Source organism: Bacillus rossius, chromosome 2, assembly GCF_032445375.1.
Source record: "Bacillus rossius redtenbacheri isolate Brsri chromosome 2, Brsri_v3, whole genome shotgun sequence".
Lineage (NCBI taxonomy): Eukaryota > Metazoa > Arthropoda > Insecta > Phasmatodea > Bacillidae > Bacillus > Bacillus rossius.
The window spans coordinates 18,861,171-18,887,840 of NC_086331.1; the positions used below are offsets into that span (position 1 = coordinate 18,861,171).

Consider the following 26,670-nt stretch of genomic DNA (forward strand, 5'->3'; position numbering starts at 1 on the left):
ATTATGTATGTTATAATCATGTTTGAACACTAAGAAGTCATCATCCACTTGCATAATTTCAAACGCCCCAGCTGCAGATGTACTGGCACCGTCGTGGATCCGCTCGGCCGCATTCATTCTTTTACGTTCCCGGCACTGCTTCACTCGGTCATATGGTGTTTTATTGGTATCATTCGATTGCTTTCGGGAAGCCCTTTCCAACCGCATACGATCTCCGTATTTGGATTTGGCTTTTTGACGCGTATAGGCCGACATTATATATCTTTGATTATATATTTATTTTATTTTAACACCATATATATTCACTGTAACTATTTTACACTAATGTTTTATACATTCATTCGATAGATTTTAACGATAGCTGACGATTGAAACTCAAACGAACGTCGTAGCTTCTCCGATTAAAAAAGTTATAGTAAATGGAAATCTCGAAACGCAGAAAAATGATCTCAAAATGGCGGCGTTTTTCCCCTTCCACCACGCGCGTATCGTCACAGTCCTCACTTAGCGTAACGAATTATTTAGCTATCCAGTGGTGTAATTGAATTTTGGATGAAGATGATCAACACCAAACTGTATCCCCCGATTTTGTTATCATTCCTTTTTTTTTGTAATTGCCTCCCACTATGGAAGCAATTTTAAAGACGTATTCACGTCAAAGACATGTTTTAGAAAACTATTGTGTTTGTTTCGTATTTTCGTTTGGTCGTGTTTTTGTCTCGTTTCAACTGTTGTGCTGAATTTTTTTGGGTTCAATATTTTTTTTTTGCTGTCATAATTTGTGGGGGTTTTTTCGTCCTCTTCTGTTTTTGGAAAACTATTGTGTTTGTTTCGTCTTTTCGTTTTGCTGAGTTTTTGTCTCGTTTCAACTTTTGTGATGGATTTTTTTGGGTTCGATATTTTTGTGCTGTCATCATTTGTGGTTTTTTTTTTCGTTCTCTTGGTCCATTTTTCTTTGTTTTTCTTTGTTTGTTGACCATATTCCTGTTATGGAATATTATGTGGTGTTTATATTCTGTTGACAACATAAATTTTTTGCTTACTTTGTTTTTTTTTTTGTAGTTTTCTTCTTCAGACATACGTGTGCTTAGCAATGGCGTACCTATGTCCAAAAGCTTATAACAAGTCATGCACTCCCGTTTAACAAATCTTTCAAAGATAATAAAGACATTTCAGTGTATGTGTGTGTGTGTGTGTGTGTGTGGCAGGCGCGATGGCCGACTCGTGCAGCTCCATCGCCGAGTTCTTCCGCGGCCGCAGCGTGCTGGTCACAGGCGCCACGGGCTTCATGGGCAAGGTGCTGGTGGAGAAGCTGCTGCGCTCCTGCCCGGACCTGGCCGCCATCTTCCTGCTGATGCGGCCCAAGCACGGCAGCGACGTGCGCGCGCGCCTGCGCGACCTCACCAGCATCCAGGTGCCTGTCGCGACTCGCTCGCCTGTCCGCCGACCCTCCCCAGGTCGCTTCCGTTGTCACGGTCATTTCGCGTCTTTCTGAAGCACCTGTGCGACCACCTCATCAGTAGAGACCCGTGAATTTCGCGGATTCGATGACCTCCAGGATAGACTCCAATATCCTCTACACACTCGGGAAAATGCCAACTGTTCATTGGCTGTTGACTTGTGAGTCGTCTCGACTGGGTGGCCTGTGATTCGACATTTATATGAGTGAGGGTCTCTAATTGGCCCTCAGTCCTCCAGATTAACAGAGAACCAATGACAGAAGCAGCACTAAGGTATAATTATTTGAATTTTAGCATAACACGAAATGAATCCGCGAAATTCACAGTCTCTACTCATCAATAGAGACCCGTGAAATTCGCGGGTTCATTACGTGTTATGCTAAAATTAAAATAATTATACCTTAGTGTTGCTTCTGTCATTGGTTCACTGTTAATCTGGAGGACTGAGGGCCAATTAGAGACCCTCACTCATAGAAGTGTCGAATCACAGGCCACCCAGTCGAGACGACTCACAAGCCAGCAGCCAATGAACAGTTGACATTTGCCCGAGTGTGTAGAGGATATTGGAGTCTATCCTGGAGGTCATTGAACCAGCAAATTTCACGGGTCTCTACTCATCAACTAGAGCCACGGAAATTTCGCGCATTCATTTAGTCGCAAGCTAGAATGCAAACCTCCACACTGTCGCACTGTGTTCATGATTGGCACGCCCCTCTACGACCGTGAGCCAACGATGTCCAGCTAGGAGAGATGTAAGCGAATCAGGTAGTGCCAAATAACAAGGATAAAAATGTTCTCGCTAAGAAATCAACCGATGGGAGTGTAAACATGGGTCGAGCACACCCATAACTTTTAATTCTATCCTGATGCCAGAAGAATCTGCGAAATTTCCGGGTCTCTAGTTATTACTAGGGGCATACAGATTTCGCGAAAAGATTTCGAGACTAGATGAAAGTTTAAACACTGTAGCATCGTCTGTGTGTCGTGATTGGGCGAGTTTCTCCCAGGTACATATTGATTGTAACAACACAAATCACAGTGATTCACTGCGGAAGTAAACGCGTCCTGAGTGGCTCGGTCAAATAAGTCAACGACTTCTCTCGCAGACGGCCGCCAATCACAAGGAAGAAACCACAGGTGCGGGTATACCTTGTTGCAGTCTAATAAGTGTTCAGATCTTTTCGCGAAAAATGCCTGCCCCTACTTATTACGTGTCTTCTTGAGGCACCTGTGCGACCACCTCATCACTAGCTTTGAATATATATACTGTATAGAAGTCGCCAGCCCAGGTTAAAAATTATAATACGGTTTTGAGGTAGTTGGTTAATTCACCGCCGCAATCGCCACCATCTCTAGGGCATCGACTTGTGGTGGTCCCTAGCGGACAAGTGTCAAACTCTTCAGACACCCCTTCCCCCTCCCGTTGAACGACGTTGAGCTGCAGTGAATGATGGATGAGGGGTGCGGGGAATGACAGCTGGCGACAGTGCTGCGCTCTAACTTATAAATAACAACTAAGACGATACAGGGCGTTACGGCAGCGCACTGCAGCGGTGAAGTTCCCAAGCTGCTCGTTATACGCTTCTGATAAACGTAGAGTAAATCCTATCCACTCGCGACTTCTATACAGTATATATATTCAAAGTCACTAGGTACTGGAATAATTAGCTGTTTCAATGACCACTAGGACAGACTCCACGATTCTCTATGTACTCGGGCAACTATCACCTGGTCATTGGCTACCGACTCGGGACACCTGTTTACTGCGATTCTTATTATTCGACACTTCTTTTGTTGAGTGTTTGCCATTGGCTCAGAGCCCTTCAGGTAAATTGCGGTCCAATCACTGACGCAGCATTAAGCTAAACGCGTTTGGATTCCAGAATGTCTCAAAAGGAATCCGCGAATTTTTCCGGTCTCTACTCATCACGTGTAACCCGCCAAAGGATTGTATCTTAATAAAACCAATGAGAAGGGACCGGAATCACCTATTGGATAGACTCCACAAATTTGATTTTTTTTTTTTTTGGCTGCGAATTGGTGAGACATCTGAACTCGGGAGCCTGTGTTCGATGTTTTTTTTTTGACCTGATAACGTCTTATAAATTGATGAACACCGGCTGCACGCACGAAAAAGCATGACTTATTGTAACATACCGCCTGAGCCGAGCGTGCAAGAACCGACCAACCACCGTCCGAGAAAATATTCTCTAATATCAAACATGTTAAGGCGGGCTTTTTAACTAATTGTTCGTGATTATATTTAAACAAATTATTTAAATTAAATTTGCAAAAAACTGTAATTAATATTTGAAAATTAAAAAGTATGCATTTTTTATACACTTTTGAAAATGCTGTACTTACTTCGTACGTACTGTACGTAAGTTATTTTCTTGTGATGCAATATTTGCTTTCAGACTTAGATAAAGTTTCGCTGTAGTACTCTATGACCCATTATATTCCATCGTGAACTTGAAAAAGTACAGCACACAGCCCATCTTCGCTTGCATCTGTGTCAAGGATATACTCCCCGAGTAGTATGTAATAGCCGGTCCAGGCACAGGGTTCAGATTTGAGGAGCTGGAGCCGGGGTCAATGACCGATTGCTCTGACGTCACGGCGGCCATCTTGGATGGTTGTGACCTTGACCTTGAATTTGATCCTCAAAATGTGTCAAAATCGCCCAAAATTGGGCAAAATTTGCCCAAAATTCCTCAAAAATCGCAAAAATTCTCATTTTTGTGGAAAAAAATTCCGCCAAAAAATCTCAACAAATTCCACAAATCAAAAAATTCTCTTTTCGAGGGAAAAATTTCCCGTTTTTAGTCCTTAAAAATCCCAGCGGCTAGAAATGTCCATATAGAGGCTAAAGCATCCATGTCTACAGCCTCCGATAAGCCTCTGAAGTCATCATGGAATATGTCATCTTGGATTATGACGTCACCGTTGCAAATTTTGTTACGGCCGCCATCTTTAACTTTTTTATTTACTATCCGATTTTAATGAAAAATTTTTTAAAATTTATTTAAAAAATTCACTTAATGCAATATATAATAAAAAATATTTAAAAATCATACATTAACGACACGGAGCTCGGAGTCCGCGGTTCGAACCCGACGAGTGCAAAAAAATAAAAAATGGCGACCAATCCTTCCCCCGTGGAGGCTGCTGGCATACTGACTCCCACCACTTTTTTTCAAAGCATATATATCGTCACCTTGTATGACGTCATGTCCGCCATCTTGTCTTCGATGCTGGAAGCCATCATCATTGTATCGTCGGCGAGAGTGCGCTGATGACATGTTAGTTTAGTTCTTATCCGCTAGAGTGCAGTAATCAATTATTGCTGTGACACCCGCCATCTTGAAAATTGGACGCCATCTTGAAAATCCGTAATTATTTAGCTAGAGATTCGGGAACAGTTCCAAAATTCATTAAATAAATCACTCATTAATTTACATATTGATTCGATCCGCTCCTGTCCTCGGTTCGATACCAGATTGATGCAATAATGTTTAATTTTATATAAAAAATAATTTCAATAAACCATGTTCAACATTCGTAAAGAGACTCTACATCCTCTACGACCATCATCCTATCAGACATCAAGACCACCATATTGGAAATGCGTAATTTTAATGCTAGAGATACGGGAAAAAGTTCATAATCTATTAAATTAATTTGTAATATATATACTGATTGAGTAGATCGACTTAGGTCCTTGGTTCGATCCCTGGCCGATACAAAACAACTTTAATTTTAAAAAATACCGCAAAAGCGACAGGTTTGAGAAAATAAAAGCACCACAAGTACTATTAAAAAAACTTGTATTACATAAATTCGACACTACTACAAGTACAAAAAAATACACAGACAAAGTTTTGTGGATTTCTCGATTCAAACAGTCATCTTGTTGTATGGACTAAATCTTTTACATGTTCGTAAATGTCTATTCAGTCTATCAGGTCTACATATTGGTACACCGCAATTTTCACACAAAGCCGAATTATCGACTTCATTAAAAGGACAGTGATATATTTCGTGTTGTTTTGCTCCTCGAATAGTTGCTAATGTTTTGTTACAAAATATACAGCTTGATTCTGATGTATGTACACCCAGTCTATGACAATTCCTGAGGTGTCGTTTTAATCATCCATAGTGTATAAACTTGCTTAAACACCTGTTGCCCGGTATTAAATGCGTTCAGAGTTATTATTACAATTGTGTATTACATAATCCCGTAATTTCAAGTTTTTGATCCTCTCACAGTACGTACAGTTGGGCGATTGAACACCATTGGATGCACCTTCCTTTATCAATGGCACTGGAACTGTTGACAACCATTGTAACACTGCTGACATATTAACTTCTGAAACCTTTGAGGTCTGCTCTGCGGAAGATGTTGCACCCGTCGAAATCTCCTGCTGTGCTGAGAGAGCAGGTGTAGCTGTAGAAGACGTTGTCATCGGGCTCTGCACTGATGATGGTAGACCTTCGATCCAGGTTGGTGTTGATACTGGTAATGATTCCATCGAGTTCTCAAGAATAGCTAGATACTGGTCTATTATGTTATACAAATCTGACTATCCGATCCGTTCATCACCGCAGCCAGAGACGGACTGAAGTTCATATCACCAGGGTCTCACTTATATATTCTCATTAGCTTGTTCAACACATGAGTCAAAACAATAACCATGTTCATTATACTTGCAATTAAATAACTCGGAGCACATTATATAATGTCGATGTAAGCTGTCGAGATGTGAAATTAGTTTACCGCACTTATTGCACTGAAATTGTATTCGTTTCAGTATATTATTTGGACAACTGCTTCTTTCATGCCTGCGCGCATTCGTAGGTTTTGTAAAAGATGCGTCACAATATTCGCATTGATGCGCTGTACGCTCTTCATTAGTGGAAGTATCCATTGCTGATGATGAAACTTCGGATGATGGTGGTATCACATCTGTTGAAATCTCCTCCAATGTTGACGTCGTCGTCGTTGCCAACGGGATATGCACCTTCTCCGTCGAAGCTGTCTTAAAGGTTCCCGTAGACGATGGTACAACCTCCGAGTTCGACGTTAAAGTCGGTAAAGATGCCATCGAGTTCGCAAGAACAGGTAATTACGCGATTCATGCACCAGATTAAACAAACTAGGTGATCCTTACACCACCGACGTCAGTAACAAACTGAGCGTCCTGCTGTCTAGGATTCGCTTATAAACATGCACTGGATGGAATAATACGCTAGTCAAATCAAGAACAGTTTACTATAATACTAGAGTCAAAACAACATTAAAAATAGAAGCACCGACAACGAATAGGCAGCACATTTAGAAGCACCGACAACAAAAAGGCAGCACATTTGGAAGCACCGCCAACGAAAAGGCAGCACATTTGGAAGCACCGACAACAAAAAGGCAGCACATTTGGAAGCACCTACAACGAAAATGCAGCACAATTGGAAGCACCAACAATTGAAAAGGAAGCACACTTTGGAAGCACCGTCACCATAAGGCAGCACATTTGGAAACACCGCCAACGAAAAGGCAGCACATTTGGAAGCACCGACAACGAAAAGGCAGCACATTTGGAAGCACCGAAAACGAAAAGGCAGCACATTTGGAAGCACCGACAACGAAAAGGCAGCACATTTGGAAGCTCCTGAATATTCTTGTCAATATTTTTTGGTTTTCTCCGTGTGCTCCTGATTATACTTGATAATATTTTGATGGTTTTCTGCAAGTGCTTCTGGTTACAAATGAGCAATTGATCTCTTCATGGGGGATTTATTTTATTTAAGTAGTCATGTTAATTTATTTTAAGGTTATATTTAATTAGTGAATTTCTGCTACTTAATCAACACTTGTAATATTTTTATCAGGTGGAAATTAAAAAAAAATATCATTTCTCAGTCAATAATAATCTCTGAGACATCTCTGGAGCACCTACATGGAAGACGAACTTCCTTTTCCTTGGAGTATAGCGAAGCCATCCTTCTTTTGCGATCGTTAGTGAGCATCCCGCATCCCGCATAAAAGAACTAAATATTATTTACCTGCAAGCAACATGTGGCGACATCTGTTGTTGAAAACCAGAACTACATGCATAAAGTACTTTTGCATGAGATATATTAATTCTCGCTGATGAAATATGAAAAAATTTCTATTTAAGTAATGGATCTAATTTAAAACACTCAATTGGTATCTGGCATTAGTCTCAATAACTAATATGAACTCCGATTTGGGATCTGGCGCTGTATCGAAAGAACAAAGGTGTAAGTTTTGCAGCAAAGAGTTTATCTTGAGAAAGAATAAAAGACAACACGAGAAGAATGACTGTGTTAAAAATCCACTGCGTAATATAATAAGTTGTGTTCGATGTAGCAAGTCGTTTACGCGGAGAGAGAGCCTAAAAAGACATGGCAGAACTTGTAACGCCAAGCCTGCGTAAAAGCTAGAGGACAACGATGAATCTACTAGACTAAGGAAGAGTGATCTGCATTACGACAATAATTTTCTTGGCTCTTCCGATGTCGACAAAGAACTTAAATTGAAGGAGGTTGATGATTTACGGAAGAATGAAGACAATGGAAGAATCCTTAACGTGAAAAGTGAGAATATATTCCAGCCGAATTCAAGTAGATCTTTCCTACTTTGTAGAAATGATGGACTTCTAAAAAGGAAGCACGAAGACGATGAAGACACTTCGACATCATCAACTACAAATTATTACCGTAAATTGGGTGAAGAAGATTCCTTCTACGGTGATTGTTACAGTGACTCTGCGGCTGTTGACAAAGACATAGACTATGATGAAGCACCTAAAGCTGACAAGATCGAAGAATGTGGCGGTGTCCTGAGACCGAAACGATGGAAACGATGTGATATATTAAATAAATCTGATCAAGCTTGTGATGATCACCGTCTCAAAAATGAAAGTTACCCTGAGGTTGGTGGTAAAACGGAAGACACCAGAGATCATAATATTTATTATAAACGAGCAAGGAAGATGGTGGTAGAAGAGAATGATTACACATCATGGAAAGATCCAAACATATTAGTTGACCGGCTAAGACTTCTACATGGTTCGCTTTGTGCAGGAAACTATTCGTGCATCAAAGAAATATCCTTCATACTCAAGGAACTGAGGAAAGCTGGCTACATACAATAATGGCTTGTTTTACTTGCATTTGTATAATGTAAAGAAAAAAAATAAATAATTTAAATTATAAGAATTTAATGTTTCTATTTCTTGTATTCTGAATTCTAACTAAGACTTAGATCTCGTAACTTGTGCTTCCTTTTTGCCTTTTTTTTTATGGAGCTTCCAAATGTGCTTCCTTATTCGATGGTGCTTCCAAAATGTGCTGCCTTTATGATGGTGCATCCAAAATGTGCTGCATTTTCGTTGTCGGTGCTTCCAAATGTGCTGCCTTTTCGTTGTCGGTGCTTTCAAATGTGCTGCCTTTTCGTTGTCAGTGCTTCCAAATGTGCTGCCTTTTCGTTGTCGTTGCTTCCAAATGTGCTGCCTTTTCGTTGTCGGTGCTTCCAAATGTGCTGCCTTTTCGTTGTCGGTGCTTTCAAATGTGCTGCCTTTTCGTTGTCGGTGCTTCCAAATGTGCTGCCTTTTCGTTGTCGGTGCTTCCAAATGTGCTGCCTTTTCGTTGTCGGTGCTTCCAAATGTGCTTCCTTTTCGTTGTCGGTGCTTCCAAATGTGTTGTCTTTTCGTTGTCGGTGCTTCCAAATGTGCTGCCTTTTCGTAGTCGGTGCTTCCAAATGTGCTGCCTTTTCGTTGGCGGTGCTTCCAAATGTGCTGCCTTATGGTGACGGTGCTTCCAAAATGTGCTTCCTTTTCGTTGTCGGTGCTTCCAAATGTGCTGCCTTTTCGTTGTCGGTGCTTCCAAATGTCCTGCCTTTCGTTGTCGGTGCTTCCAAATGTGCTGCCTTTTCGTTGGCGATGCTTCCAAATGTGCTGCCTTTTCGTTGTCGGTGCTTCCAAATGTGCTGCCTATTCGTTGTCGGTGCTTCTATTTTTAATGTTGTTTTGACTCTAGTATTATAGTAAAATGTTCTTGATTTGACTAGCGTATTATTCCATCCAGTGCATGTTTATAAGCGAGTCCTAGACAGCAGGACGCTCAGTTTGTTACTGTCGTCGGTGGTGTAAGGATCACCTAGTTTGTTTAATCTGGTGCATAAATCGCGTAATTACCTGTTCTTGCGAACTCGATGGCATCTTTACCGACTTAAACGTCGAATTCGAATGTTGTATCATCGTCTACGGGAACCTTTACGACAGCTACGACGGAGAAGGTGCTGATCCCGTTGGCAACGACGACGATGTCAACATTGGAGGAGATTTCAACAGATGTGATACCACCATCATCCGAAGTTTCATCATCAGCAATGGATACTTCAACTAATTAAGAGCATACAGCGCATCAATGCGAATATTGTGACGCATCTTTTACAAAACCTACGAATGCGCGCAGGCATGAAAGAAGCAGTTGTCCAAATAATATACTGAAACGAATACAATTTCAGTGCAATAAGTGCGGTACACTAATTTCACGTCTCGTCAGCTTACATCGACATTATATAAAGTGTTCCGAGTTATTTAATTGCTAGTATAATGAACATGGTTATTGTTTTGACTCATGTGTTGAACAAGCTAATGAGAATATATAAGTGAGACCCTGGTGATATGAACTTCAGTCCGTCTCTGGCTGCGGTGATGAACGGATCGGATAGTCAGACTTGTATAACATAATAGACCAGTATCTAGCTATTCTTGAGAACTCGATGGAATCATTACCAGTATCAACACCAACCTGGATCGAAGGTCTACCATCATCAGTGCAGAGCCCGATGACAACGTCGTCTACAGCTACACCTGCTTTCTCAGCACAGCAGGAGATTTTGACGGGTGCAACATCTTCCGCAGAGCAGACCTCAAAGGTTTAAGAAGTTAATATGTCAGCAGTGTTACAATGGTTGTCAACAGTTCCAGTGCTATTGATAAAGGAAGGTGCATCCAATGGTGTTCCTTCGCCCAACTGTACGTACTGTGAGAAGATCAAAAACTTGAAATTACGGGATTATGTAATACACAATTGTAATAATAACTCTGAACGCATTTAATACCGGGCAACAGGTGTTTAAGCAAGATTATACACTATGGAAGATTAAAACGACACCTCAGGAATTGTCATAGACTGGGTGTACATCATCAGAATCAAGCTGTATATTTTGTAACAAAACATTAGCAACTATTCGAGGAGCAAAACAACACGAAATATATCACTGTCCTTTTAATGAAGTCGATAATTCGGCTTTGTGTGAAAATTGCGGTGTACCAATATGTAGACCTGATAGACTGAATAGACATTTACGAACATGTAAAAGACTTAGTCCATAAAACAAGATGACTGTTTGAATCGAGAAATCCACAATACTTTGTCTGTGTATTTTTTTTGTACTTGTAGTAGTGTCGAATTTATGTAATAAAAGTTTTTTTAATAGAACTTGTGGTGCTTTTATTTTCTCAAACCTGTCGCTTTTGTGGTATTTTTTAAAATTAAAGTTGTTTTGTATCGGCCAGGGATCGAACCAAGGACCTAAGTCGATCTAATCAATCAGTATATAGATTACAAATTTATTTAATGAATTTTGAACTTTTTCCCGAATCTCTAGCATTAAAATTACTTATTTCCAATATAGTGGTCTTGATGTCTGATAGGATGATGGTCGTAGAGGATTTAGAGTCTCTCTACGAATGTTGAACATGGTTTATTGAAATTATTTTTTACATAAAATTAAACATTATTGCATCGATCGGGTATCGAACCGAGGACAGGAGCGGATCGAATCAATATGTAAATTAATGAGTGATTTATTTAATGAATTTTGGAACTGTTCCCGCATCTCTAGCTAAATAATTACGGATTTTCAAGATGGCATCCATATTTAAAGATGGCGGGTGTCACAGCAATAATTGATTACTGCACTCTAGCGGATAAGAACTAAACTAACATGTCATCAGCACACTCTCGCTTACGATACAATGATGATGGCTTCCAGCATCGAAGACAAGATGGCGGACATGACATCATACTAGGTGACGATATATATGCTTTGAAAACAAGTGGTGGGAGTCAGTATGCCAGCAGCCACCTCGGGGGAAGGATCGGTCTCCATTTTTATTTTTTTGCACTCATCGGGTACGAACCGCGGACTCCGAGCTCCGTGTCGTTAATGTATGATTTTTAAATATTTTTATTATATTTTATTAAATGAATTTTTTAAATAAATTTTAAAAATTTTTTCATTAAAATCGGATAGTAAATAAAAAAGTTAAAGATGGCGGCCGTAACAAAATTTGCAACGGTGACGTCATAATCCAAGATGACATATTCCATGATGACTTCAGAGGCTTATCGGAGGCTGTAGACATGGATGCTTTAGCCTCTATATGGACATTTCTAGCCGCTGGGTTTTTTAAGGACTAAAAACGGGAAATTTTTCCCTCGAAAAGAGAATTTTTTGATTTGTGGAATTTGTTGAGATTTTTTGGCGGAATTTTTTTCCACAAAAATGAGAATTTTTGCGATTTTTGAGGAATTTTGGGCAAATTTTGCCCTATTTTGGGCGATTTTGACACATTTTGAGGATCAAATTCAAGGTCAAGGTCACAACCATCCAAGATGGCCGCCGTGACGTCAGATCAATCGGTCATTGACCCCGGCTCCAGCTCCTGAACCCTGAACCCTGTGCTTGGACCGGCTTACATACTACTTCCCTGTGCTAATGGGGAAATGCAAGTATGGGGCTTTAACGCAGTGCATTATTAAGGTTTTTTAAGGCAGTCTCACACTCATAAGTATACAAAAACTGAATCTTTTCTTCTGTCAGCTGATACAGTAGTCTAACATTAGCTGCGAATCCATGCACAAAGCACCTATTGTAGGTACAAAGTCCTAGGAAATTCTTAACTTAATGTTTATTTTTAGGTTGAGGCCACTCCTTAACAGACTAGATCTTCTCAGGGCCTGTTCTTACTCTATCCTACGATACCACATGACCTAGAAATTTTACCTCATGTTGGAACAAGAAACACCTATTAGGACTCTCTTTGTGCAAAGCAAAGCCTGTTAAAAACCTCCTGGAGATTTTGTAAATGCTCTTTCATAGTATGTCCCACCATAATAACATCGTCTAGATATACCAGGCATGTTTTTCACATCAAGCCATTCAAAAATTGTTCCACCGGTCTTTCAAAAGGTGCAGGAGCATAACATAATACAAATGGAATCACAGTGAACTGGAACAGTCCACTTCCTGTTGAGAAAGCAGTCTTCTCCTTGTCCTCAAGAGGAATTTTAACTTTCCAGTAACCACTCTTTAAGTCCAAAGTCGAGATCCATCTAGTGCCAGCAAGTGTGTCGACAGTGTCATCGATGCATGGAAGGGGTAGTTGCTTATTTGGTGATGTCATTCAGCTTTCAGTAGTCAACACAAAACCTTAGTTTGCCATTCTTCTTAGCTTCACTGACGATGCCTAGTGACTAGCTGATGGCTCTATTATCTTACCCTTCATTATATATGCAAATCATTTTCTTTGCCTACTCTTAGTTTGCTTAAGGCAGCCATCGTAGTGTCATCGCAGCTCTTTCTCCTCGCTGGACCAGCTGGTGCCCTTGTGCGGCGACATCACATGCCCGGAGCTGGGCATTAGCCCCGCTGACCAGGCCCTCTGGAATGAATTACCTGCCTCTGCAATGTTGCAGTTGTTCGACTGGCTGCGCAAGGAGCGACCCTCCTCGCTGGACAAGCTGGTGCCCTTGTGCGGCGACATCACATGCCCGGAGCTGGGCATTAGCCCCGTTGACCAGACCTTCTGGAATGTATCACCTGGCTCTGCAATGTTGCAGTTGTTCGACTGGCTGCGCAAGGAGCGACCCTCCTCGCTGGACAAGCTGGTGCCCTTGTGCGGCGACATCACATGCCCGGAGCTGGGCATTAGCCCCGTTGACCAGACCTTCTGGAATGTATCACCTGGCTCTGCAATGTTGCAGTTGTTCGACTGGCTGCGCAAGGAGCGACCCTCCTCGCTGGACAAGCTGGTGCCCTTGTGCGGCGACATCATGTGCCCGGAGCTGGGCATTAGCTCCTGCTGACCAGGCCCTCTGGAATGTATCACCTGGCTCTGCAATGTTGCAGTTGTTCGACTGGCTGCGCAAGGAGCGACCCTCCTCGCTGGACAAGCTGGTGCCCTTGTGCGGCGACATCACGTGCCCGCAGCTGGGCATTAGCCCCGTTGACCAGACCTTCTGGAATGTATCACCTGGCTCTGCAATGTTGCAGTTGTTCGACTGGCTGCGCAAGGAGCGACCCTCCTCGCTGGACAAGCTGGTGCCCTTGTGCGGCGACATCATGTGCCCGGAGCTGGGCATTAGCTCCTGCTGACCAGGCCCTCTGGAATGTATCACCTGGCTCTGCAATGTTGCAGTTGTTCGACTGGCTGCGCAAGGAGCGACCCTCCTCGCTGGACAAGCTGGTGCCCTTGTGCGGCGACATCACGTGCCCGCAGCTGGGCATTAGCCCCGTTGACCAGACCTTCTGGAATGTATCACCTGGCTCTGCAATGTTGCAGTTGTTCGACTGGCTGCGCAAGGAGCGACCCTCCTCGCTGGACAAGCTGGTGCCCTTGTGCGGCGACATCACATGCCCGGAGCTGGGCATTAGCCCCGTTGACCAGGCCTTCTGGAATGTATCACCTGGCTCTGCAATGTTGCAGTTGTTCGACTGGCTGCGCAAGGAGCGACCCTCCTCGCTGGACAAGCTGGTGCCCTTGTGCGGCGACATCACATGCCCGGAGCTGGGCATTAGCCCCGTTGACCAGGCCTTCTGGAATGTATCACCTGGCTCTACAATGTTGCAGTTGTTCGACTGGCTGCGCAAGGAGCGACCCTCCTCGCTGGACAAGCTGGTGCCCTTGTGCGGCGACATCACGTGCCCGCAGCTGGGCATTAGCCCCGTTGACCAGACCTTCTGGAATGTATCACCTGGCTCTGCAATGTTGCAGTTGTTCGACTGGCTGCGCAAGGAGCGACCCTCCTCGCTGGACAAGCTGGTGCCCTTGTGCGGCGACATCACGTGCCCGGAGCTGGGCATTAGCCCCGCTGACCAGGCCACACTCATGGAACACGTGTCGGTGGTTTTCCACTCGGCAGCCACCGTCAAGTTCGACGAGGCGCTTAAGTTGTCTGTCGCCATGAACATTACCGGCACCAAGCGGTTGGTACAGCTCTGCCACAAGATGAGCAAGCTGGAGGTATGTGAGCTTGCCACATTCACGCTGGTCTTATAACTTTTAAACATCGGTATTTAATTGTAATTTTTAAAAGATTAGCTCTGTCAACAATTTTTATTCACCTATTTAAGGCCAGGTTCCACATCTATTAGATATATTTTGGTGCTTGTAATTATGTAATTCTAGTTTAATCAAAGGTTGCTTGTGGTTTTGGATTTCGAACGTATTGGTTATTTATGCAGATTATTTTTGCGCAGAGAGAAACTATGAACAATAGTAAAACTGCTGGTATGACCAAACTATAGAAAACTGTGTAAAAAATATCAGTCTACATATTTACAGTTCAAAAATTATAGTAATGCATTCATGTATCTATACCATGAGCAATAAATTTGAAATATGAGAGGATACCCAAACAGTTTACAAATAAAATGAACTTTCCGAAGAATTCAGTTATCATTAACTAAATATTTAGTATGTGGTGTCCCTGCCGAGATTCTTTCCTCAAATTTAGGTCACATTCGTATTCTTGCAAAAAAATAACAAAAAAACGGAGGCAGGTAAAATCCAAGATCTTAGTTTTACAAATAATGAAAATTTCTTTCCATCTCTGACAAAATAATTTTGGAAACTTTCTTACTTCCTACGGGTAAAATAACCTTTGGTAACTTGTTCGGCACAGTGGACTTTGCACATTCATCTGCATTATAAATCGTGGAAACAGGATATTTAGATATTTTCTGCACTTCTTTCAAATTTCAGAAAAACTTTCATCACTTAGCTTTTTGCTAGTGATTTTGCCTCTGGTTTCTGTAAACTGAAGATTTTTTTTTTCTAAAATAAGTCAGGCAGACTTCACCTGCCTTCCTGGTCCACTTATTAAACGGGTGCGAAGTCTCGCTTTGTTTTGAAAAGTCGAACACTAGTCTTCTGCATTGCTACTTTGTGATTAAAAATGAATTATCCAATGTTGTCAAATAATTCTTTAGTCTTCAAGTTGCTCTTTGCTGAAAACTTCTGGAAGTCTTCCACCATGAATATGCATTACATAAACCGGGTGACATATGTTTTAAATTCAAAATTTTTATTCAATGGTTGTCAGTAGTATAGGAATGACGAACCGGGACAGGGTCCAGGGGGCAAAGCAGGAGCCGAGCCACATCTCTGACGTCACGTCCATCTCTGACGTCACGGCGGCCATCTTGGACGAGCGTAACGGGACACAGCGTAACGGGACATAACGTTCCGGGACAAGTAGATCACGGCGGCCATCTTAAATCCGCCATTTTGGATAACGTCATTTTGTTCTAGAAAATTCCGGCGATGTGTTTTCCGCCATATTGGATGATTACGTCACCGTTGCAGTTTCCGTTATGGTCGCCATCTTGAAATTTGGATGCCATCTTTAAAATCTTTATTTATTATCCGATTTTAGTGAAAAAAATTCCAAAATTCATCAAAAAATTAACTTAATAGAATTCTGATTGATTATATCGATCACAGTCCTCGGTTCAACCCGGTGAGTGCAAAAAAATTAAAAATGGCGACAGGCTCCTTCCTCAATGGTGGATGCAGGCAGACTGAATCCTACCACTTTTTTTCAAAGCATATATTGTCACCTAGTATGACGTCATGTCCGCCATCTTGAAAATCCGTAATTTTAATGCTAGAAATTCGGGAAAAAATTTAAGAATCATTAAAAAAATAATCAACCTAATTGAATAATAAAAAAATCCTTAAAACCACCGTTGCAGATTTTCGTAACGGCCGCCATCTTTTAATCAAGAAAGTGGAGATCACCATCTTGTTTTCGTCCGCTAGAGTGTGCTGATACCATGTTAGTAGAATTATCTGGTCACCACACCTTTGACCTTGACCTTGAAATTTGACCTTGACCTTAAAATTTGACCTTGACCTTGAACTTTGACCTTGACCTTGAAATTTGACCTTGACTTTGAAATTTGACCTTGACCTTGACAATTGACCTTGACCTTGAAATTTGACCTTGACCTTGAAAATTGACTTAGTACTTGAAATTTGACTTTGTCCTTGAAATTTGACTTTGTCCTTGTCGACCATCATGGATCCGACATTTTATGTTCAGTACATGCTACCAGGAGCTACCACCTGCTGGAGTACGCCATCTTGTGTGTGTGTGTACTTGTATTATAGAGTATTTTTCCATCTGGATAATTTTATTCTAACCCGCTACAGTGCAGAAATCATTTATTACAGAGGTGCCCCCACAATCTTGAAATTCGGCCGCCATCTTGAAATCATGTAATAATGTAGCTAGAAATCCGGGAAAGAATCCAAAATTCATTAAATAAATCACTCATTAACTTACATATCGATTCGATCCGCTCCAGTCCTTGGTTCGATCCCTGGCCGATACAAAACAACTTAAATTAAATAAAATACTAAAAAAGTGTTAGGTTTGAGAAAATAAAAACACCACAAGTTCCTTTAAAAAAATTTTATAACATAAATTCAATACACTACTACAAGTACAAAAAAACACTGACAAATTACCAAAACCTTTTGGATTCCTCGATTCAAACAGTCTTCTTATTGTACGGACTAAGCCTTTTACATGACTTTAAATGTCTATCCGATCCGTTCATCACCACAGCCAGAGACGGACTGAAGTTCATAGCACTTATATAGTCTCATTAGCCGGTACAACACATGAGTCAAATCAATAACCATGTTCATTATACGTCTCGGAGCATTTTTTATAATGACGATGTAAGCTATCGAGACGTGAAACTAGTTTATTGCACCTATTGCACTGAAATTGTATTCTTTGAACATTATTAGAACAACCGCTTCTTTCATGTCTGCGAGCATTTGAGGTGATAGTAAATGATGCACCACAGTATTTGCACTGATGCGAAGTACACTCTTCATTAATTGAAGTATTCAATGCTGATAAAACTTCAGCTGATGGTGGTGGAACAGCACATAAAGAAGTCTCCTCCAGTGTTGTCAGAGGCGTTGCCAACGAGATCTGCTCCAACATCGTCGGCGCCGACGTCATTGTTCCCGTAGTCGATGGTACATCCTCCATCGAGTACGACGTTAAAGTCGGTAAAGATGCCATCGAAGTCTCAAGAACAGGCAATTACACGACTTATGCACCAGAACAAACAAACTAGGAGATCCATACACCGTCGACGGCAGTAACAAACTGAGCGTCCTGCTGTCTAGGACTCGTTTATATACATTAACCGGTTTAAATAATACTCTAGTCAAATCAAGAACAATTTACTAAAATACTAGAGTCAAAACATAATTAAAAAAATAGAAGCACCATCAACAAAAAAGGAAGCACATTTGGAAGCACCTTCAAATAAGGAAAAACAATAGGAAGCACCGACTACGAAAAGGCAGCACATTTGGAAGCACCGACAACGAAAAGACAGCACATTTGACAGCACCGACAACGAAAAGACAGCACATTTGGAAGCACCGACTACGAAAAGGCAGCACATTTGGAAGCACCGACAACGAAAAGGCAGCACATTTGGAAGCACAGACAACGAAAAGGCAGCACATTTGGAAGCACCATCATCGAAAAGGCAGCACATTTGGAAGCTCCATCAACAAAAAAATAGGCAAAAAGGAAGCACAAGTTACGAGATCTAAGTCTTAGTTAGAAATCAGAATACAAGAAATAAAAACATTAAATTCTTATAATTTAAATTATTTATTTTATTGCTTTACATTATACAAATGCAAGTAAAACAAGACATTATTGTATGTAGCCAGCATTCCTCAGTTCCTTGAGTATGAAGGATATCTCTTTGATGCACGAATAGTTTCCTGCACAAAGCGAACCATGTAGAAGTCTTAGCCGATCAACCAATATGTTTGGATCTTTCCATGATGTGTAATCATTCTCTTCTACCACCATCTTCCTTGCACCTTTATAATAAATATTATGATCTCTGGTGTCTTCCGTTTTACCACCAACCTCAGGGTAACTTTCATGTTTGAGACGGTGATCATCACAAGCTTGATCAGATTTATTTAATATATCACGTCGTTTCCACCGTTTCGGTCTCACGACACCGCCACATTCTTCGATCTTGGCAGCTTTAGGTGCTTCATCATAGTGTAATTCTTTGTCAACAGCCTCAGAGTCACTGTAACAATCACCGTAGAAGGAATCGTCTTCACCCAATTTACCGTAATAATTCGATGTTGATGATGTTGAAGTGTCTTCATCGTCTTCATGCTTCCTTTTTAGGAGTCCATCATTTTTACAAAGTAGGAAAGATCTACTTGAATTCGGCTGGAATATATTCTCACTTTTCACGTTAAGGATTCTTCCATTGTCTTCATTCTTCCGTAAATCATCAACCTCCTTCAATTTAAGTTCTTTGTCGAGATCGGAAGAGCCAAGAAAATTATTGTCGTAATGCAGATCACTCTTCCTTAGGCTAGTAGATTCATCGTTGTCCTCTAGCTTGTACGCAGGCTTGGCGTTACAAGTTCTGCCATGTCTTTTTAGGCTCTCTCTCCGCGTAAACGACTTGCTACATCGAACACAACTTATCATATTGCGCAGTGGATTTTTAACACAGTCATTCTTCTCGTGTTGTCTTTTATTCTTTCTCAAGATAAACTCTTTACTGCAAAACTTACACCTATGTTCTTTCGATACAGCGTCAGATCCCAAATCGGTATTCATATTAGTTACTGAGAATAATGCCAGATACCAATTGAGTGTTTTAAATTAGATCCAATACTTAAATAGAAATTTTTTCATATTTCATCAGCGAGAATTAATATATCTCATGCAAAAGTACTTTATGCATGTAGTTCTGCTTTTCAACAACAGATGTCGCCACATGTTGCTTGCAGGTAAATAATATTTAGTTTTTTTATGCGGGATGCGGGATGCTCACTAACGATCGCAAAAGAAGGATGGCTTCGCTAGACTCCAAGGAAAAGGAAGTTCGTCTTGCATGTTGGTGCTCCACAGATGTCTCATGGCGTAATATTAATTTGACTGAGTAATGATATTTGTTAATTCCACCTGATAAAAATATTGCAAGTTTTGTTTAGTAGCAGAAATTATCGAATTAAATGTAACTCCAAATAAAATGACATGTCTCATTAGACCAAAAAAATTCCACGCAGAGAGCGGTTTCTCAGAATAGTCAGAAACACTTGAAGAAACCACAGGAATGATTGCAAGAACACGGGAAAAACCATCAAAATATTGACAAGAATAATCAGGAGCACACGGAGAAAACCATCATAATATTGGCAAGAATAATCAAGAGCACACGGAGAAAACCATCATAATATTGACCAGATTAATCAGAAGTACTCGGAGAAAACCACCATATGTTTTCTTTGATATCATAAAATTACAGGATAAAATATTAAAAAAAAAAAAAATATAAAAAAATAATAAATAAAAAAAAATTCATAAATTTCTGGCTTGTACAAATACTCTATCTTTCCTCAACAATGATAAGTTTACAAGCTATCAGAAACTGTTTATGGATCTTTTTTATTATTTTTTATTTTTTTATTAATTTATTATTATTTTTAAATATTTTTTCCTGTAATTTTATGATATCAAAGAAAACATGTGGTGGTTTTCTCAGAGTTTTTCTTATTAATCTGGTCAATATTATAATGGTTTTCTCTGTGAGCTCCTGATTATTCTTGTCAATATTATGATGGTTTTCTCCGTGTGCTCCTAATTATAATTGCCAATATTTTGATGGTTTTTCCCGTGTTCTTGCATTCATTCCTGTAGTTTCTTCAAGTGTTTCTGACTATTCTGAGAAACCCTCTCTGCATGGATTTTTTTTGGTCTAATGAGACATGTCATTTTATTTAGAGTTACGTTTAATTCGATAATTTCTGCTACTAAACAAAACTTGCAATATTTTTATCAGGTGGAATTAACAAATATCATTACTCAGTTAAATTTATATTACGTCATGAGACATCTGTGGAGCACCAACATGCAAGACGAACTTCCTTTTCCTTGGAGTCTAGCGAAGCCATCCTTCTTTTGCGATCGTTAGTGAGCATCCCGCATCCCGCATAAAAGAACTAAATATTATTTACCTGCAAGCAACATGTAGCGACATCTGTTGTTGAAAAGCAGAACTACATGCATAAAGTACTTTTGCATGAGATATATTAATTCTCGCTGATGAAATATGAAAAAATTTCTATTTAAGTATTGGATCTAATTTAAAACACTCAATTGGTATCTGGCATTAGTCTCAGTAACTAATATGAATACCGATTTGGGATCTGACGCTGTATCGAAAGAACATAGGTGTAAGTTTTGCAGTAAAGAGTTTATCTCGAGAAAGAATAAAAGACAACACGAGAAGAATGACTGTGTTAAAAATCCACTGCGCAATATGATAAGTTGTGTTCGATGTAGCAAGTCGTTTACGCGGAGAGAGAGCCTAAAAAGACATGGCAGAACTTGTAACGCCAAGCCTGCGTACAAGCTAGAGGACAACGATGAATCTACTAGCCTAAGGAAGAGTGATCTGCATTACGACAATAATTTTCTTGGCTCTTCCGATCTCGACAAAGAACTTAAATTGAAGGAGGTTGATGATTTACGGAAGAATGAAGACAATGGAAGAATCCTTAACGTGAAAAGTGAGAATATATTCCAGCCGAATTCAAGTAGATCTTTCCTACTTTGTAAAAATGATGGACTCCTAAAAAGGAAGCATGAAGACGATGAAGACACTTCAACATCATCAACATCGAATTATTACGGTAAATTGGGTGAAGACGATTCCTTCTACGGTGATTGTTACAGTGACTCTGAGGCTGTTGACAAAGAATTACACTATGATGAAGCACCTAAAGCTGCCAAGATCGAAGAATGTGGCGGTGTCGTGAGACCGAAACGGTGGAAACGACGTGATATATTAAATAAATCTCATCAAGCTTGTGATGATCACCGTCTCAAACATGAAAGTTACCCTGAGGTTGGAGGTAAAACGGAAGACACCAGAGATCATAATATTTATTATAAAGGTGCAAGGAAGATGGTGGTAGAAGAGAATGATTACACATCATGGAAAGATCCAAACATATTGGTTGATCGGCTAAGACTTCTACATGGTTCGCTTTGTGCAGGAAACTATTCGTGCATCAAAGAAATATCCTTCATACTCAAGGAACTGAGGAATGCTGGCTACATACAATAATGGCTTGTTTTGCTTGCATTTGTATAATGTAAAGCAATAAAATAAATAATTTAAATTATAAGAATTTAATGTTTTTATTTCTTGTATTCTGATTTCTAACTAAGACTTAGATCTCGTAACTTGTGCTTCCTTTTTGCCTATTTTTTTGTTGATGGAGCTTCCAAATGTGCTGCCTTTTCGATGATGGTGCTTCCAAATGTGCTGCCTTTTCGTTGTCGGTGCTTTCAAATGTGCTGCCTTTTCGTTGTCGGTGCTTCCAAATGTGCTGCCTTTTCGTTGACGGTTCTTCCAAATGTGCTGCCTTTTCGTAGTCGGTGCTTTCAAATGTGCTGCCTTTTCGTTGTCGGTGCTGCCAAATGGACTGCCTTTTCGTTGTCGGTGCTTCCAAATGTGCTGCCTTTTCGTAGTCGGTGCTTCCAAATGTGCTGCCTTTTCGATGACGGTGCTTCCAAATCTGCTGCCTTTTCGTAGTCGGTGCTTCCAAATGTGCTGCCTTTTCGTTGTCGGTGCTTCCAAATGTGCTGCCTTTTCGTAGTCGGTGCTTCCAAATGTGCTGCCTTTTCGTAGTCGGTGCTTCTAAATGTGCTGCCTTTTCGTTGTCGGTGCTGTCAAATGTGCTGTCTTTTCGTTGTCGGTGCTTCCAAATGTGCTGCCTTTTCGTAGTCGGTGCTTCCTATTGTTTTTCCTTTTTTGAAGGTGCTTCCAAATGTGCTTCCTTTTTTGTTGATGGTGCTTCTATTTTTTTAATTATGTTTTGAATCTAGTATTTTAGTAAATTGTTCTTGATTTGACTAGAGTATTATTCAAACCGGTTAATGTATATAAACGAGTCCTAGACAGCAGGACGCTCAGTTTGTTACTGCCGTCGACAGTGTACGGATCACCTAGTTTGTTTCTTCTGGTGCATAAGTCGTGTAATTGCCTGTTCTTGAGACTTCGATGGCATCTTTACCGACTTTAACGTCGTACTCGATGGAGGATGTACCATCGACTACGGGAACAATGACGTCGGCGCCGACGATGTTGGAGCAGTTCTCGTTGGCAACGCCTCTGACAACACTGGAGGAGACTTCTTTATGTGCTGTTCCACCACCATCAGCTGAAGTTTTATCAGCATTGAATACTTCAATTAATGAAGAGCGTACTTCGCATCAGTGCAAATACTGCGGTGCATCATTTACTATCACCTCAAATGCTCGCAGACATGAAAGAAGCGGTTGTTCTAATAATGTTCAAAGAATACAATTTCAGTGCAATAGGTGCAATAAACTAATTTCACGTCTCGATAGCTTACATCGTCATTATAAAAAATGCTCCGAGACGTATAATGAACATGGTTATTGATTTGACTCATGTGTTGTACCGGCTAATGAGACTATATAAGTGCTATGAATTTCAGTCCGTCTCTGGCTGTGGTGATGAACGGATCGGATAGACATTAAAAGTCATGTAAAAGGCTTAGTCCGTACAATAAGAAGACTGTTTGAATCGAGGAATCCAAAAGGTTTTGGTAATTTGTCAGTGTTTTTTTTTGTACTTGTAGTAGTGTATTGAATTTATGTAATAAATATTTTTTTAAAAGAACTTGTGGTGCTTTTATTATCTAAAACCTAACACTTTTTTAGTATTTTATTTTATTTAAGTTGTTTTGTATCGGCCAGGGATCGAACCAAGGACTGGAGCGGATCGAATCGATATGTAAGTTAAATAGTGATTTATTTAATGAATTTTGGATTTTTCCCGCTTTTCTAGCTACATTATTACATGATTTCAAGATGACGGTCGAATTTCAAGATGGCGGGGGCACCTCCGTAATAAATGATTACTGCACTGTAGCGGGTTAGAATAAAATTATCCAGATGGAAAAATACTCTATAATACAAGTACACACACACACAAGATGGCGTACTCCAGCAAGTGGTAGCTCCTGGTAGCATGTACTGAACATAAAATGTCGGATCCATGATGGTCAACAAGGACAATGTCAAATTTCAAGGACAAAGTCAAATTTCAAGGTCAAGGTCAAGGTCAAATTTCAAGATCAAGGTCAAATTTAAAGTTCATTGTCAAATTTTAAAGTCAAGGTCAAATTTCAAGGTAAAGGTCAAATTTCAAGGTCAAGGTCAAAGTTCAAGGTCAAGGTCAAAGTTCAAGGTCAAGGTCAAAGTTCAAGGTCAAGGTCAAAGGTGTGGTGACCAGATAATTCTACTAACATGGTATCAGCACACTCTAGCGGACGAAAACAAGATGGTGATCTCCAGTATCTTGATTAAAAGATGGCGGCCGTTACGAAAAGTGCAACGGTGGTTTTAATGAGTTTTTTATTATTTAATTAGGTTGATTATTTTTTTAAAATTTTTTTCCCGAATCTCTAGCATTAAAATTACGGATTTTCAAGATGGCGGACATGACGTCATACTAGGTGACGATATATATGCTTTGAAAAAAAGTGGTAGGAGACAGTCTGCCTGAATCCACCATTGAGGAAGGAGCCTGTCGCCATTTTTAATTTTTTTTGCACTCACCGGGTTCGAACCGAGGACTGTGATCGATATAATCAATCAGAATTCTATTAAGTTAATTTTTTGATGAATTTTGGAATTTTTTCATTAAAATCGGATAATAATTAAAGATTTTTAAGATGGCGTCCAAATTTAAATATGGCGACCATAACGGAAACTGCAACGGTGACGTAATCATCCAATATGGCGGAAAACACATCGCCGGAATTTTCTAGAACAAAATGACGTCATCCAAAATGGCGGATCCAAGATGGCCGCCGTGATCTACTTGTCCCGTTACGTTATGTCTCGTTACGCTGTGTCCCGTTACGCTCGTCCAAGATGGCCGCCGTGACGTTAGAGATGGACGTGACGTCAGAGATGTGGCTCGGCTCCGGCTCCGCCCCCTGGACGCTGTCCCCGGTCCGTCATTCCTATACTACTGTTGTCTATAGGACTTAGTTAAATAAGGCACACCCACATACACAAATTTAAACCCCTTCACAACCCCCCCCCCCCCCACACACACACACACCTTGTTATGTATAAAATCAAAAAATCATGTTCTTAAATCACCAGTGTTGCTTCAAGAATATTATAAGCATTTTCTGGACATTAATTCTTCCCTATTTGACCTCTAACAAAGCAGCAGCCGTTTCATGTTTGTGTCATTTCCCTGTAGGTAACTTTTTTTTAATTTCTATTAACTGAAACTTGATTTGCCAGAAATTAATTAAGTAGTGCAAATGTAGATTCAAAATATTTTTCAATAAAAATGTGTTAAGAAAAATATATTTTTTTTAAAGTTGGGCCTTCATTTTTGTGCACATGTGGCTGTATACATTAGCACAAAATGAATAACGAATGCATGTAAGCACCAAAAAAAAAACCGTAAAATGTACAGGCAAGGTCGTGAAATTGTTAAATTGCCCATTCACAATGCTACGAAATTTTCACAGGATGATAAAAAGGCTACATAAAAAATAAAATTGCTTGATACTATTACAAATTATATATGTGCTTTAAAACATTATACTTCAGTGATTGATATTGGATATTGGTCCATATAATTAAAAAATATATATATTTATTGGGAATATTAGTGATAGAAATTGTGTTTATAATATTTTTCAGGCGTATTTTCAATCGTATATAAGCGAGGTTATGTTCCCGTATGTATTACAAATTATAAATTATTACAATTTTATTTGATAAATAATTAAAATTAATAAATAAGAATAAACATTCAGCATATTTATTGATTTACATAATTGATAAAAATGTATCTCGATTATTTTACTAAATTAAATTATTATTCATTACAACCGTATTTATAATATCACTCCAGTTATTTTATTATTTTACTTCTATTAATAATTTGCATGCGAAATTAAAGTTTTTTTTATCACGCCGAGTAAGTATAACTTCTAACTCGCGTACATTCACCCAGTTTTAAAATTAGTATAATATTTCGTAACCTCGACATGCATTCTGATTGGTTGCCGTTTGTTAACGTTTCCGTGCACTGTGGAAGCAGCAGACGCGACAGTGAAATGTTCCGGGAGATCCGTGTCCGTTTCCGTGTCATTAAGGGGGTGCCTCCCATTTCAGGTCAAGATTTTATATTTACAGTAATTAAAGATAAACTTTTAGACTTTTTCAATTGTTTAACTTTCACGAAATGAAAAAATATATATACAGCGCATACTTTTTGCATAATTAGCTGCTAAAGTTACATTTTGAAAATTTTTGGGTTGTACAAATAAGGAGAATTTAATTTATTGCAGAAATGAAACTTTTTAGGTTTAACTGCAATGCCACTGGCTACTTCAATAAATGGTTTGAATTTCTTTCAGAAAATATTATTTAATTTTACCTGGCATTTCAAAATTCTCAAATTTGTTACGATTTTGACAGCCAAAAAACATGAAATGAGTTTTTGTGATAGAAATGCAAACCATAGCACGAAGTAGCCAGTGGCATTACAGTTAAACCTAAAGAGTTTCAGTTCTGCAAAAAATTAAATTATCCTTTTTTTTGTACAACCCAAAAACGTTCAAAATGTAACTTTGGCAGCTAATTATGCAAAAAGTATGCGCTGTATATATTTTTCATTTCGTGAAAGTTAAACAATTGGAAAAGTCTAAGAGTTGGTCAGTGATTAATATAAATATAAAATCAT

The 26,670-nt window shown here is 39.8% G+C and overlaps 1 protein-coding gene across 1 annotated transcript in view; it reads left to right on the plus strand.

Moving 5' to 3' along the window:
* LOC134529146 (putative fatty acyl-CoA reductase CG5065) overlaps positions 1 to 26,670 on the plus strand; it is a 218,543-nt gene that overhangs the window by 114,208 nt on the left and 77,665 nt on the right. Inside the window, exons 2-3 of the mRNA XM_063362916.1 lie at positions 1,209 to 1,414; positions 14,549 to 14,797. Of these exons, the coding sequence (XP_063218986.1) occupies positions 1,214 to 1,414; positions 14,549 to 14,797 (450 nt within the window). The 5' untranslated portion in view covers positions 1,209 to 1,213. The remainder of the gene's footprint in view (positions 1 to 1,208; positions 1,415 to 14,548; positions 14,798 to 26,670) is intronic.